General features: G+C 42.4%; 1 protein-coding gene across 1 annotated transcript; it reads left to right on the top strand.

The window, feature by feature from the left end:
• The first annotated feature begins 4,514 nt into the window (after positions 1 to 4,514).
• On the top strand, positions 4,515 to 16,343 carry LOC146557484 (potassium channel, subfamily K, member 13-like). Its single transcript, XM_085246843.1, has 3 exons — positions 4,515 to 5,141; positions 9,401 to 10,167; positions 14,191 to 16,343. The coding sequence occupies exons 1-3, from the start codon at positions 4,805 to 4,807 to the stop codon at positions 14,344 to 14,346; spliced, it is 1,260 nt and encodes a 419-aa protein (XP_085102969.1). The 5' UTR covers positions 4,515 to 4,804; the 3' UTR covers positions 14,347 to 16,343.
• The last annotated feature ends 56 nt before the right edge of the window (positions 16,344 to 16,399 follow it).

Raw genomic sequence — 16,399 nt, 5'->3', positions numbered from 1 at the left:
CATAAATGTGATGTACGTGATATCTGATGTAAATCTACATGATATGTGATATATCATGTAGATCATACAGAGTTACATATAGTCATATAAATGAATACATCACATATCATAGAGAGTCATATATGTACTGTATCAGATCTATCTCAGATGTGCCATGTTTTAGAGCAGGGGTGGGCAATTCCAGGCCCCGAGGGCCGGTGTCCTGCACCTTGGGTCAACACACCTGAATCACATGATGAGTTCGTTACCAGGCCTCTGGAGAACTGCAGGAGCTAATTTAGCCATTTAAATCAGCTGTGTTGGTTCAAGGACACATCTAAAACCTGCAGGGACACCGGCCCTCGAGGCCTGGAGTTGCCCACCCCTGTTTTAGAGCCATGTTTTAATTCAATTCACAACATTTGGAGCTTTGTGACAACATATTATGCCGTCTTTCAGTCACAAGCGCACAACAGTGTTTAAGTTTTGTCCTGAAAGTCCCATCATGCCCACTGATGTAGAATATGCGAGTTTAATTACACTCACATGATAAATATATAAATTCATAACAAACTGACTTTTTAATGAAAGAGTATGACAGACACCAAAAAAAAAACACATCACAGAAAAACCCATAAAAAATTAATTGTCTAAACGGCAACACAAGATGCTTGAAAGACATTTAGGGAGCATTATTTAAAAAAACTTTATTGAGAAGTCGTCATTCAGTCCAACTGGAAATTAAACCTTTTCTCTTTTCCCTGAGAAAATTCTTCTTCCCATCGCTTTGGCTGGTCTAATTGCTTCTGTTCCTATAAAAACAGAGATGAAATGTGATGTTGCTTTTAATTTAAATGTCTTGCAACAGGACTGGTTGCATCATTCCTCTTAATGGAGCTCCTGTGCTCACCCCAGAGATACGAAGCAAGCATATCACGACCTACAGAGCTCACATAGTTTGGTATTTTGCACAATTTACACAGACGCAGGTTCGGTCTTTCTATCTGCTAGCCTGAATAAAAGACTTTTTGCTCCTGCTAAGCATTAAAAGCAGTTGGCAAATTTTCTAAAATGCTGAAAAGCTGCTGTAAAAGTGCCAGCTGCTTGTGTCAGCGCTGCTCTACCTGTTAAAAGTAAGACAGTATTCACGCAAGTAGCAGAATTGCGACCCTTAAAGCTTGAGTCTTAATGACATGGTACTAAATGTCAAAAGAGTGGTCCAAGCAATCCATCCAATCATCTAATGCCAAACCATCTCAACTGGCTCCTCTCAGTGTTGAGGAGCAGCGGCTCTGTACTCTGAGCCTGTCTCGAATGACTGTACTCTTCACTTTATCCCTGATTGAGAGGCCAGCTCATTTGTGTCTTTCAGTCACAACCCAAAGCTAGCATCCATGGTTAAGGTTGGGGACATAGACCGACTGATCATAAGCTTCCAAAACAAAACACACAAAAAATGATGGTCTTTTCTACACATGGGGCTATTTTTTAAGTAAATATTGACTGTGACAGTGACACGGTCAGAGTCTTACAAGGCGGTCAGGTCTTTGCATTTAAAAATATCAAATGCACATCCATAACGTGCTAGACCAGGCTAGGTCACAAATGACCGCCTCTAATCGAGGCCATAAAAGCACAAACAGGAGAATATAGATGCAAAGTCCTGTTAGTAAAGCTGCTGTTTGGAAAATCTACATTATAACATTTACATTTCATTTACAGTGGGGAGAAGGGTGGCTGATCATGCCTCTTCCAGTAATGGAGTGCTAATGAAACATTTACTGCTTGATCTAATATGCAGCGACTCCTGTCTGAACCCAGAATTAAGGGGAAGATTTTCAAATGTGATGTTGGTTCACTGGACTCTACTGTGATTTATATTATTCATTAATCCACCATCGCTCTGCTATTCTTCCATGCTTCATGAAACAAGACCAGAATGGTTAAATGAATCTAATTTTATTTATGCAGCAGCTGTCTGTTAGTGCTGCAAAATCAGAGTCACTAAAAAGTATTTAAAAGGAAATGAAAGTGTTCTGGAAGAACAAGATTTGAGTTGCACAAGCATAAATGTGGGCGAGGAGCAAAGGAAATTGCAGCTGAGAGCATTTTTCAGATTTTCATCTAAATTGTACAGCTTTGAATTGTTACTAGATAGCCTTCATTTTCTGCTTTTTTAGCACTTGGCAAATTACTGGAGCGAGACAGTCAGTTTGCCGTCTCTGCAAGGAACTACGGCTACTTTTGCAAAAGCAGACTTTGCTTTGATTCAGAGGAAGACGTGGAGAAGCACAGCTCCTGACAGCTCCTGCAGCAAGTTATGTAAAACATAAATGTTTAGGGGTAATAAATCATATTTATTATCCCGGTCCCTGGGGTGCAAAGTCATAGAATAATTAACAGCACGCACTTTAGTGTGAAGGGAGCTTCAGCTGTTATATTTCACTGTGAGAAACAAGATACGACACAGATTTCATTAAATCAGAACCAAACATATGCAAACAGAGTTGATCAGTATTAAAGTTTAATTTTAGGTTGTCAGTTCAGTGCAGCATGGTTTAGCATAGTGAATAGTAGACTGTAATAAAATTTTCTATTTATACATAGGGGATGTAGTCTAGTTTAATCATTAATAAATTGAGGAATGTTTGTGTGTGCTCTCATCTTTCTCACCAGTCTCAACATCTGTTTATCCTGCTTACTTCAGACTTGGCAGGTGTCGTGCTGGATACATGAATATGAAAAGCACAAAACTGAAGTTTTTCGGATGATTGGTGTTTTCATTTGCTGTCTGTTCCCTGTTGGAATGACTGGCTGGAGTCAAACTAATCCTGTCATGTGATAATGTGATCAGGTGTGTTGTAGCATTTAATGGTTGGAAGCTTCCAGAGGATGTCACAGAAACATCTGCCAGGGAACTAGAAGATCTGACTCACACGAATGCATAAGATTTACTTTATTTATCGCAGATTTGATCAATTATATTATCCACAAAGCAGTCCTCTTCATAAGAGTAAGTGTTATCACTTGGCAGCCACCTTGAAACTCCCACAGGTGCTTGTGTTGTTGTTGCTGTTATCTTCGAAATCTGTTTTTAAAACTTAAAGGTTTTGCTGATGTTGCCTCGCTGGAATTTATACTTCTAACACAATCTCTGCTGCTGTTGCATTCTCCCACAGATTTTAGCTCAGCTTTCTTTAAGTGTCTCGACCTTGTATCAGTTGTCCTGTCTTTAGTAGTTTGATGTAACTACTAAAGAAATGAATCTCTGTATGTGTGCTTGTTGCTACTGATGTCAAAGCACTGACCTTAACATTTACCTTTACTGATGCGGGCAGCGTTAGTGCTGTATAGTATAATATGCCCGACTATACTTTAGTGTAGCGCAGTATAGTGTAGACTTTCTGTGTGGAGTCTGCATGTTACCTGTGCTGTGTGGGTTCTCTCCCACAGTCATGCATGCTAGGTTAATTTGTGGGTGTAAATGGTTGTCAGTCTCTCCGTGTCATCCCTGTGATGGACCAGCGATCAGTCTGAGGTGTACCCCTCATCCAGTAATAGCTGTGATAGGTTCCAGGTGCCTTAGGATGCTACTGGATAAGTGGTTACAAACAAAAAAAAAACAGATGGATGGTAAAGTATTTGTCAATAGAAAACACGGTGTTTCAACCCTGAGTGTGAAGAATTGCAATTCGTATTTTGTCTCAGTGACCTAAGTGCTTATTTATCACTTGTCGATTTCAGATCCATGTCAGCTTCTATGAGTGAAGAACCTCTTGTCAACACTAATCTCCAAATAATTGCCTGTGAAACATCAATAATTTGCTGTGTGTTATGGATTCAAAACTAACAGCGCGTAATGATGCTGTGAGTCGTGCATGTACACGTAAAGATTCAAGTACATAATATTCAGTTCTGTTTGTTTTATTTCAGGTGTCTCTAGAATGTTTTCGAATATTTAAAAAAAATATTTAAACAAACATTAATATTAATTCGAAGCAGCTCTTAGTTGCTGCGCATGTTAAAAGTTAAGATCGAGGCATTTAGGGAGCGATGCTGCTCTGTCCGTGGTTCTGAAACGGCCTCGACTCGTCCTCATTTTGTTGAATTCCCAATTTTACAGAAATAGCTCCTTTGTTGTCCCTGTGATCCTGAATTATTTATTTCAGACCGTCTTTCCGCTGTGACATTTGCTCACATCGTCCCCGGGTAAGCATGTGCGGGAGCGTGAATCCCCCGTCAGAATTCGGAAATGTCAAGTGATTGATTTCACTATGCAAACACGCTCTATATTGTCAGGATCAAACCTCCAAAGTTACGGATCGGGTGGAACATGACAGGTGACATCGGGGCTCGTTGTGAGTGTTTGCTCTCGACATGCAAACTGAACGGACAGCTGTTTTAAGTTTACGCACATGTAAGTGGCCGATCCGTGATGCGTAAAAGGTGCGCTCCGGGGTGGAGACTTTCTCTGGAGAGGCAGCGGTAGAGAGCGCAACAGCACGACTCTCTGCATCCACAGGTTGCATCTCTCCTCTTCTCTGAACATCTTAGCAACCCGCTGCAGAGTGCAGTCACAGGACATGAAGTCATTTGAGCACGCGCCGGGCTGAGCACTCCGGACCCGGGCTGCAAACAGAAGCTCGCGAGCACGATGCCAAACCCAGGAAGAACTGCAAGACCTGATTCATCAATTTAAAAACGCATCTTTCTGATTTAACCGGTTGTCATGTGAGCGTCTCCTCCGAGGACTGCGCGTTGTGTTCGAGAGCACCATGCTACGGGTCCCTCACTGCAGCGGCACCACGGAGACAACGGCGGCATAATGGCATGCAGGAGCGGCTGCTGCTGCGGCTCCGGTCCGATAAACGAGGATAACGCGCGGTTCCTGCTGCTGGCGCTGTTCATCGTTGTCTATCTCCTGTGCGGGGCCGCCGTCTTCTCTGCGCTGGAACACCCAAAGGAGAGAGAAGCGAAGGAGCGCTGGGCGCAGAGGTTCGAACATTTCAGCCAGAAGTACAACCTGAGTAAGAAAGAGCTGAATAACTTCCTGAGGAACTACGAGGAGGCGAACGTGGCGGGGATCCGCGTGGACGCAATCAGACCTCGATGGGACTTCACGGGCGCTTTTTACTTCGTAGGAACTGTGGTGTCAACCATCGGTGAGATGAAGATGCTGGCCTCTGCAAACTCAGTCAGATACATCACTTTTTCGTTCTTTTACATAATCAGTTTCTGGCTTTTTGTTTCGTGACTCTGTGCTTTTGGTGGATGCAAATAGCAAACTCCCACATCAATGCGTCTCTTCATCACTTTATATTCCTTTCTCCCGGGAATGTAAAGACTGGCCAGGTTCAGTTTGATCAAACTTTTATACAGGCCATATGAAACGCAGTAGCAGTCTTTACTGAAAAGTAGGCAGATCCACTTCAGCATCAGTTTAGAGAGTTGACTCAGTGCTTACAGTGTGGTTCAGTGGGTTCAACAGAACTACACACCCTCTCTCACACACAAACCTTTTAATGCCTACTTCAGAGATTTGTCCTTGACTGTTATTTCTCCATTTCAGGACTGGCTGCCCGTTTGAGAGCATTCAAGTCTTTAGTGTCAGTGAGGCAGACAAAAACACAGCCATCACTCACTGTTCTGCAGCTGATCCTTTTTTTTTTTGTCAAAACTGCTCCTCTGATTTGTGCTTTTTAAGTCTTTTCAGATTTTTTCATGTTGTGGACAGGTCATGTTTGCAGCCATTATAACAACTTGATTGGAGTTAATTTGTTTGTAATGACTGTAACTGGCTTGCCCGTGGCAGTTTAAATGAGTGGACTAGCTGAACATATTTTATATAGAAGTACTCTCCTTATACAGCTTAATTCTTTGGGTTTTCAAGTGAAAGTGCCTCAAAAACAGACCTGAAACCACACTTTCCTCTGCTCGAGTGTCAGCCGTTGTGCACTTTTCCCTCTGACAGTGCACAACAGCTTTATTTAAACAGACATTTAATCCCACCTTAGTTTAGCTTCTAAGGATTAAAAAAACAAAACAGGATTGTCTTTTTGAGGTATGACTTCACAGTTATTCATGATACAAGCGCAGGGGGAAACAGCACCTTTGATCATGTTATAAGTAACAAGAGACGATCTCTGATCTTACAAATGACCTTAAAGTAATTTGATGGTATATTAATCGCTGTGTCCAGCCACTTCAAAACAATCATATGTAAATTGTTATAATATTTAATTCTTCCCCAGTTTCATCAGTCCCTCCTCATCTTTATTTCCAACAATCACCTCTCAGTGTTTGCCAGGGAAAGCCCCGTTAGGAACACATCATCATTTTGCATCTTCTCTGAGAGCACTGTGTGTATCACAGCTTGGATGAATGTGTCTCGATTATCAAAGAACAGCAGCCCGAGTGTATGCGTAGGCACAAGAAGTCTATTTCAAAGGCATCTCGTATGTGTGCTGAGGAAACCAAGTATAATTCATTATGTTTAGAGGTCAACTTCACCGAGTAGACTGGTGAAAAAAATCCCTTCTCTTCAGTTTCTTCTGAGTATTTGAGTATTTTTATTACAGATATGTAATAATGTCGTCTGTTGACTGGTTAACTGTCAAATTTAAAGCATCACTGCGACGTTTAAGACAGCGGATCTATTATTTGATGGAAAACTAGATGACAGTTTCAAATCTATATTAAACAAACTTATGAGGTGCTTTAGACTGTCAGGGGGAACTGTAAAAAAAAAAGGTAAAAAAGAGCATAAACATTATGAACAATTTATGAGCACAACACATTAAAAACTGGGTAAGAAAAAACAAGTGTATCCAGAAAGGAGGCCGTTACAGCTGAGTAACTGCAGGCTTAATAATGTAGCAAACATCCAATCGCAGTTTAAATTTGAATCCTGAGTCGAATTTACAAATGTAGAAGAAGTGATGTGATGTTGGACTCCACTGTGGCAGGACTCCCACAAATTAGTGGCTTCACTGTAAGACTTTGTCATATTTTATATCCTCTGCAGTAACACTGGTATAATCACTAAAACACATTCATAAAGATCCTATTTTTACATTTCTGTTTTTCTATTTGTAAAAAAAAACTTGCCAACTACGCTAAAGGGTTGTTTCATGCTGCGTACATCCTGTAAAGACACAATCGAGTTATTATTTAATGATTATTATTGATCAAGAAGCAAATAATCACCCAAAAAAGACAAACTTTAGCTGTGCAACCCCAAATAACCCCGACTGTGTCCTGAGAGCGCTGTAATGGCGCTGAAATTTTACCTTTTTTCTTTGAAGCGCCGCATATCTTGTTCACAGGACTCATCAACATCAAATTTACAAAACAAGTGGAAAGAAATACACATCTATAAAATCCAGGCCATTTGGCTTTATTGTTGCATTTGGATGAAATCTCTGTTTCAATTAGCACCTTGAGAGCCTTTCTGAATGTGAAGGCAATCAAACCCTCCACAAGACGCCTGCCTCTGGCATGGAGGCAGCTAGTCACGCTGCACCGTGTGTTTTTCCTGAGTGGATACAGTCATGTTTAACTTTGTTTTTAGTAAAAAGGACAATCATATTGTTAAACAATAATTTGTCGCACGAGCGTGTATAACTATGACGTTTCCACTCTAAAATAAAAGCCAGAGTTCGATTTTTCAACAATTGGTCAAGAAGAAGAAGAAGAGCAGCAGAGAGACAGACGGCACTTCATGAGCTTTAGTGTTAAATGAGGGATGAAAAGACATCAGTGAGAGTGGTGCAGCTGAAAGACCTCATGTTCTGACTCCCATTTTCTTCATCTGCCAGTTCAGAAGAGACAAAGTCAGTCACAGAAAAACATCTTCAGATCCCGTTGGAATAAAAATCTGCAAAATCTGTTTGACCTTTAAAAATCTGGAGAAAAAAAAGCTACACCTGAGGCGTGGGGTGTCTCCACTGCGTCTTTCATTTGCCAAAATAGTGTGGAAAAAAATACAGTGAAATGTGAGACTGGAACACCTCGGCTCTCAAACTGAGTGTTGCTGCACAGAGAGACAAAGCGATGGCAACCCAATGGCAACCCTGTGGAGGAAAGCAGTCGCATGAGCACGTTTTTCACTTAGTAGGAGTAGAGAGTTGTAATTGGCCGTCTTTGTTGATGGCAGATAGGAAGAGAGCTTGATTTAAAAGATAAAGCAGCTGCAGGTTGGTAGCCACTTTTCTCTAGTTTGCTTGTGTGTAAGAAAAAACCCAGAAGTTATGGGCAGGACTCGCATTTTCAAGTGAAGGTGACGTTTTAACGTACGAGAACTCTTTTAGTCTGTCCTTTCATTCAAAGATGATCCGTACAAGCTGAGGATTTAAAGTTCTCTCATTAATCATTTTTCCTCTGACTTTGTCCTTTTTTACATGTAGCACAGTGTAGCGACAGCATGATGCTGCTTTGAGAGTGTAAGGAAGGAAACAAAATAGCCTCATACAGTTTTAAACTAGTTTCATGAAGTAGACGTGTGGTATGCAGCCTTGGTTATACTCTGCTAACACAGCCAGCAGCCTGACAGCAAAGCAGTCCTTCCTGTTTAGTCTCAGTTACACTTTCCGTGTCCGTGATTTCGCTTCGGTCCAAATGTTGTTATCAGATGGAGAGTGTCAGGGTCTGTGTGCATGACCTCACAGGTCTGACCACACAGAGTTTAGATTACAATACCCCAACTACACATGCTCCCCAGTCAGGTGGCAGACTTCAAACTGGGCGCCAGCAGAGTTGGCGAGCTTAGCTCCTAGCATCGTTGCAGACATGGCAAGTAAAATCGAGAGTCCACAGATGCGACAAGCCACAGCTCAGTCATCAACGCCTTTGGTAAAAAGAAAAAAAAGAAGCTTGATGTTTGTGAAAATGTGCATCAAACCAAATTTTTTAAGGTTTCTGTCTTGATTTTAGTTGCTGATGATGATGAGGATGATTTTCCTCTAAGAGTGACCATAAAGTAATCTTATCACATCAAACCATTATCTTTTCCTAAACGTCTTCAAACAGATTTGGTGTCTAAAAGTAACAATAGTGTAACATCCATCAACCTTCACCTTAAGGCAGTGGGGGAGACTATCCTGGAGGACATTAGGTGAAAAGCTAGATCAGACTCTGTTGGTCTTTATATGACCTCTGGCTTCTGTTAGTCTATTTTAAAAGGCTTTTGTCAGAAGGTCTTTCTGCTAAAAAGCACTGAAGGCAGACTTCTACCGCTACAATCTTTGTCAGTGTAGCTACAAAGCTCACATCACAACACTGAGAGTGTTCGGTTGTAGTACTAGAGAGGGTAAAGACCAATAAATGTGAGCTTCCACTGCTATTGTCATCTTATAATGATAGCAGTAACACTGTGTAAATTTACTCTCACTACGTGATCTATTTCTCTGTGTGTGAACGTCAGGGTTTGGGATGACAACCCCGGCCACCATTGGAGGAAAAGTCTTCCTGATGTTTTATGGCCTGCTCGGCTGTGCGGCTACCATCCTGTTCTTCAACCTCTTCCTGGAGCGTGTCATCACCGTCATTGCCTTTGTCCTTAAGTCGTGCTACGAAAGACGTCATAACAAGGCTGTGCTGCCACAAAACGGACGTCAAGTCTCTGAGGGAAACAGAGCAAGTGGAGCCGGGGAGGAACTTGCAGGCTGGAAGCCCTCAGTCTACTGCGTTATGCTCATTTTAGGAGCGGCAGCCGTTTTGGTGTCTTGCTGCGCCTCGCTGATGTACTCCGCAGCGGAGGGTTGGGGCTACCTGGACTCGCTTTACTTCTGCTTTGTAGCCTTCAGCACCATTGGGTTTGGAGATATGGTTAGCAGTCAGCGAGTCGCCTACGAAGGCCACGCTACGGTTGCGTACAGGCTGGGCAACTTCTTCTTCATCCTGACCGGCGTCTGCTGCATCTACTCCCTCTTCAATGTCATCTCCATCGTCATCAAGCAGGTACTCAACTGGCTGCTGAGGAGGCTGGAGGCCCCCTGTCGCTGCTGTTTCCCCAGGAGGGGTCACCACCCGCACCGGCATCCCCGTCGGAATGTGGTGGCCCCGGGCCACCTCCGTGCCCGCAGAGACCCATCCATCGAGACAGACGCCATTAACGAGAGCGAGACCGACACTGGACGCAGGTTGTCTGGGGAAATGATTTCCATGAGGGACTTCTTAGCAGCCAACAAGGTGAGAGTAGACTGACCACTCGTGTGACTCTGCACCTGATGAATGAAATCACACCTGTCTTTACAAGCAAGCAGTTCATTCTTAGAGTAATCTGATGACTGACGCGAGTAGTGGAGGGAAAACTCCTTTGTCCTGCTGCTGTCAGATGTCTCTTTATGAGCCATAACCTCCACGTGATTACCGGTGCATATATGTTCTTATTAAAACTGATCAAAATATTTGTATTCGCTGTACATATGTGTGAAAAAATACGGGGGAGAATTCCTATTTTGATACAAGCTTATGCTTCATATTCAGTGTCTTATGTTTGGCTGCTGAACTGCTGGGCTGCATGCATATGCAGCGTCAAAGTTCTTTGAATATCAACAGCTAAGCAACCACCGGCACTGCTTATTCAGCAGCTCTTGTGGCCCCTCAGGAGTGTCAGTTGTCCATACATTTCCATATCTACTACTCCACCATGTAGACAAGACTAATGAGCAGTGTGAGCTACAATTAAATGTCAAAAGTGCGCGCCCTTCTGCACTGGATCAGAAATCCTTCTTAGATCTTTCTTTACAGGTCCTGGAAGTCCTGACTGAGAAAATTAGAAGGCCGAATGGTTTAATTCTGCTGAACTGACACAACCAAGAATAAGTTAACTGTCTTGTGTTGTGTTAGGATTGTTAGTGAAATATAAGATGAATGAAATTTTGTACAGTTCAGGAAACTGAGTTTAATCGTCTGATTCAGCCTTAGAACAAGCTGATGACATCAGAAACCTGTGTGAATACTTTTTATCAAGCTGTAGGAACTCATGTCTTTGTGTGTTGGTTGATGGTAAAATTTATTGCAAATTATGATATTTCCCTGTTAGAGTGAAGCACGGTTTCTAACCTCTGAAGCACCACATGTTCATTTGCGCTTCTTTTTTACGTAAAACATAATAATTTATGGGTAATTGATGGTAATCGATTTCACTCTGAAAATGTGAGCCTGGAATTTCACTGGAGCACCTGTTAAATCTGAGAGACCACCTTTGAATGTTATGTACTGCTAATACAACAATAACAGAGAGAAAAGGGGCGGGGGGGATATATCACAGAAATCAGCAACTTATAACAAAACTTATAACCTTCTTTACAAGTACAAACACTTTATAGTAATCTCCACTGCACAGTTAAAATAACTTAGCACTACCAAAGGCTTTAACTTTTTATTAAGGTGGAAATGCTGTTTGCACGATAAACCTGCAGCAGAATAATGGGCAGAGTTTGCTTTTCGGCCGGTTCCCTGTAAGCTCTGCTTTCATTATAAGATAAGATAAGATAAGATAGAACTTTATTAATCCCTCGGGTGGGTTCCTCTGGGAAATTCGACTTCCAAAAAGCACAGCAATGACCGAAGTTACAGTTACAGAATTGTTATATATATATATATATATATACACACACACACACACACACACACACACACACACACACACACACACACACACACACACACACACACACATATATATATAAATACAGAGACAAATATAATATATATATATATATATATGACAGTCCGTCTACCACTGTGTGCCCGTCTCAGGGGAAAGCAAAGGCTTAATTGTGAAACCAAAACAGGAAGAGGACAGTGCGTTTGTGTTCCCTGGTGTCTATCTGTAGCTTTCCCCAGCTAGCTAAAACGGTGGATGCTGGAGCAGTTGGAGTAGCTGTGAAAAGTCTACGAGATAAAAGAGAAAGAGTCGAGGTAAACAAGGTGAAGTGAGCGAGTGATGGTTTAATAAGGCTGTACCCCAGATGGGTATTCATTCATGGAGAAAGATCTGATGGTTTAGAGGGTTCAAAAGCTCTGGTGGCGTGACTTCCACGAGCTCATTAAGTTACAAAAGCTCTGTACTTATTAACCTGATACAACTGGGCGTTTAAAAACTGTGAGGTCTCTGAGACAGCAGCGAAGGGGGTGTGTGTGTGTGTGTGTCTAAGGCATGTTAATGTAAGTCTGTCCGTTCCACATCAAAGCGTTGCTTTCACTAACAGCAAAGGAACAAGAAGGGAGGTTGAGGCTTGGAAATTCAGCTAGAAATATGTACATTTGCAACATTTTTCCAAATTTCAAAGGACGACTTTGTATCCAGGTTAGGAGGTGGCTGATGTAACTTGTAGTTGGTAACACAAACGAGCTTTTGCTTTGGGGTGAATATTTCAAGGAACGAACACCGTCCACCATCTGTGAACCATACATGACAGCAGGCCTCACTACACTCGTCTCCACCCACTCCACCCTACCTGTGCTCTCTTGCTTTCCATGGTTGATCTCAGGCATTTAAACACATCTACCTTCACTATCTCTACTCCCTCCATGTTCAACTTTCCACCTGTCTCCCTCTAATCCACAGTCTTGTATTCTGTCTTGCCTCTACTGCCCTTCATTCCTCTTTTCTCCGGAGCATACCTCCACCTCGCCATACTCTCGTCCACCTGCTCCCTACTCTACAGATCAAAGTGTTATCTGCAAACATTATAGTCCACGTCTGCCTGGCCTCATCTGTCAGTCTGTCCATCAATTTTCAATTCAATTCAATTCAATTTATATAGCGCCAAATCACAACAAAAGTCGCCTCAAGGCGCTTCATAGATACAGAGAAAAACCCAACAATCATATGACCCCCTATGAGCAAGCACTTTGGCAACAGTGGGAAGGAAAAACTCCCTTTTAACAGGAAGAAACCTCCGGCAGAACCAGGCTCAGGGAGGGGCGGGGCCATCTGCTGCGACCGGTTGGGGTGAGAGAAGGAAGACAGGATAAAGACATCACTACTGCAAACAACAAGGTGCTGATGGAATCCACTTGTTACTCCTACCTCACCACTTTCTTGTCCTGCACCACCCTCACATACTTCTCTGCACCTCCTGACTTCCTCATACAATGCCACAGTTCCTCTTTTGGTACCTATCGTATAGTTTCTCTAGTTCCATAGAGGCAGAGTGAAGTTTTTACTGACCTCTATACTTCTCCATCAACACTCTCAAAGCAAACATTGCATCTGCTCTTTCTCAGATTAAAGCAATACTGCAGCTCACTGATTGTCACCTCCCTTCTCAGTGTAGCTTCAACAACTATTTCACACGTCTTCATGGTGTGTCTGATCGGTTTTATCCCTCTGTAGTTACTGCAGCTCTTCCCATCATCCTTGTTCTTGTAAACTGGTACCAGTACACATCTTCTCCATCCTCTCATTCTCCTCATAATAAACCATGATGTGCCAAAACAAACAAAACAGTCTAAAAATTGTGCCTCAATTTGGATCATCTGCAGGAGCGGCCACATTTTTGTAAACATTTGCAGCTTTCTAACCTCCGCGCTAGCTTACGCACTCACAATATATCCTCTTTCTGCTGGCTGAAAAATGTATCCTTTGATTGGCCTCTTGATTTCTGCTATAAAGCCAAAATGGCAAGCAACGGGCATCAGAGGTGTGTGGTGTTTCAAGTGTTTGTGGTGCACTTATTCACCCAAAACAGTATGGAGGTGAACCGTGTGCCAGGTTTGCCAAAGTCAGCAGATACACTGTATTCACTCACTCATCCAATTCATTGAATTCAGGTGTTCCAATCACTTCCATGGCCACAGGTAAAATAAAGCAGCTGGGAATGGAGAAAGCAAAGTCCTTAAAACCATAAAGTCCTGACCTGACAGTGGATACATTTACACCCGATTATATACAAAACAAGCCTGTTGCATTTTCTGCTCTTTGTTGTGCAGAAAAAAAATCAAAGGTAAAAGTTGCTGAGTGGCAAAAGTTAAATCACTGACACTCGCGTCAATACTTTTCACCTTTGTTTGCTTAAAGCAGCCCACTAAAGAAGAAATACCATCTGGCAGCTTTTTAATGCACCTGTGAAATCAGATGCTGCCGTTCGATCTGTGTTTGTTTGCCAAGACTTTATAGCTTGAATGTACCACTTCACTTTCCCCAGTTTTCTGCAGTTTCCGTTTCCTCTTGTGATGATTTTTTTTAATCTCTTCCTCTAGGTGAACTTGGCCATTATGCAAAAGCAGCTTTCGGAGATGGCAGTCGGGAACCAGCGCCAGTCCAGCTCCAGTTCACGTCAGAACGGCTTCTCGGGAGGGGTGGGTGCACTGGGCATCATGAACAACCGCCTGGCAGAGACTAGTGTGGACAGATAGGGAGAAACAGCGCGAGATCCTTTTAAAGGAAACAAAAGACACACGAGAAAGCGTATGACACTTACACTGAGCGCCGCCTCCCCGAGGAAGAAGAAGCTTTGATGTTGGAGGAGGAAGGCTGACCCCAGCAGCTACTGCTTAGACGGAAACCATCTCAGCCCAGCTTCTTGCCAAGAACTTGGCAAGATGAAAGATGCACGATAGCGTGCTGGATTTCCACATCTGGACCAGGCGTGCTGGAATGTTCCCTTGTGAGGAATCCAGTTTCCATGGTGATAAATAAAAGCCTGCCTAAAGCCTGTATCTAAGCTTTAAAGCCTGATGCACTACGTGCTGCTTCACATAGACCTGCAACTTTCACTCATTCACAGCACTTCACAACACTTACTACGACTCTGCCCGGTCCATGAAAGGTATTATTGTCAGAGAAGTAGCTTTAATAAAGTCTCACAGCAGTCATTGCACAAAGCCCTGTGTCATGTTTGGAAAGTTAAAAAAGACGGGAAAACATGACTAACTAAAAAGATTTTAGTTCTACGCTCACAGCATTTGTGGTAAATGTTTCACAGCCATGTTGTTACACTATTCAGTGGCTCGCATCCATTCATTAAAACAACAAATAGCAACAACAAAGACAGAATCTCCCTCATTACAACCCTGAGCAGCCCTGCCCTCTGCAGAATCAGAGAGCCTGCACTGATCCCCATTATGTAGGATTTCTGTTTACTCCGAGTTTGTTTCACATTAGTCAAGCACAAATACAGAAATTATGGCATTTTCATATTTTGTTGTGACACAGGCCTGCTGGTGTTTGGTACTGATACAAATGAGGTAAAAACATGTAGTTCCAGGGCTCATTATTACATTTTGGCTCAGTGCTGCTTGCTGTTTCTTTTTTCTGTTAGTCTGGATCCACACGACAAGTGCAGTAAACAATTAGAAGAATATTCGAGGAGCCAAAGCCAATCCTTGTGTTGCAAATTTAAAACCAAAAGTGATCTGCAGCAACTCCAAAGTGTTTTACCTCCAATGTTTTACCTCCTCGCCAGGTTTCATGAAATTCGGCCTGATAGTTTTTGTCTAACCCGGCTGACAGACGACAGACTCTGTATCCTCAGCAGAGGAAAATAACTGAGGTAAATACTTCTGACTCGGCCTCAGGCACAGAGTGAGCATTGTCAGATCTGTTGTCAGAGGTTTGGGTTCTAAGGAGAATATTATGGATCCAAAATGTAGCCAAGCATACAGCATGGAATTATATCTGGGATATTTTCCCCATTGAGATCTGATGAGCTTTCAAAGTGCTCCTTTAATTTTTTTTAGCAGTTCATATTTTGACCATATTAAGATATTTTCCCCTTCAACATGTATTACAATAATGGTCTGGCTTTCTGCACTGAAATTACAGGGTTGTTATCCTCCGGGCTCCACCTCTGATAGTACCTGCTGTACATGTGACTTAAAGCGTGTAGAAGAGGCTCATCAGAAATGTTGATGACACGAATTCATTTAAATGTCAGTATTTTAAAATAGGCATGGCTTTCCCTGCAGCTCTCCCCACTACTTCACATGGGGTTCAAATCTCAGTCTCTCCAGGGAGACGTCCTGTACACGTTGCATCTACGGAGTTATTTTTTTCTCTTCATGCTTCTTTATACAGCTCATCTGATTTGTTCTGAAAAGACCTGTATTTTTTCACAGACTTTCTGCAGCTTGACGACAGAGCCGAGAAGGGGTGCAGGAGTGCAGTTCACTCTCAGACCACTTGAATTACAATATGCTGAAAGGTTATTATGGATGTTTTTGTCTGCCCCAGCTTTAAGTGCGTCTCATGACCGAAGATGAAGAGCAGAGAGAGAATACTCTTGAGTTTTGTCTTGATGAGATGACAGCCATGCAAACCTGCCAGGGAAGTAAGATCCCTGCATGTAGTATTAGTACAACACAAACTGCCAATTGTAGTTTTTTTTCTGTCTACTTCTCTTTGAAATAAAGAAAATACCCCAAATTTAATATGGTGCATCTACCATTGTACATGTTGGTTTTTGGGTGT

The sequence above is a fragment of the Mchenga conophoros genome, linkage group LG15 (assembly GCF_057382185.1).
Source record: "Mchenga conophoros isolate Kocher_MC1m ecotype Shallow Benthic linkage group LG15, M_conophoros_male_GT1.1, whole genome shotgun sequence".
Classification (NCBI taxonomy): domain Eukaryota; kingdom Metazoa; phylum Chordata; class Actinopteri; order Cichliformes; family Cichlidae; genus Mchenga; species Mchenga conophoros.
This window is presented reverse-complemented; position numbering and strand designations above follow the sequence as displayed.

What these genes read in the sequence shown, in the direction of transcription:
- LOC146557484 (XM_085246843.1), top strand. Translation starts at nt 4,805, where the DNA reads ATGGCATGCAGGAGCGGCTGCTGCTGCGGCTCCGGTCCGATAAACGAG. An exon ending in AACTGTGGTGTCAACCATCG is followed by an intron (nt 5,142 to 9,400) that starts GTGAGATGAAGA and finishes TGTGAACGTCAG; the next exon opens with GGTTTGGGATGACAACCCCG. An exon ending in ACTTCTTAGCAGCCAACAAG is followed by an intron (nt 10,168 to 14,190) that starts GTGAGAGTAGAC and finishes CTCTTCCTCTAG; the next exon opens with GTGAACTTGGCCATTATGCA.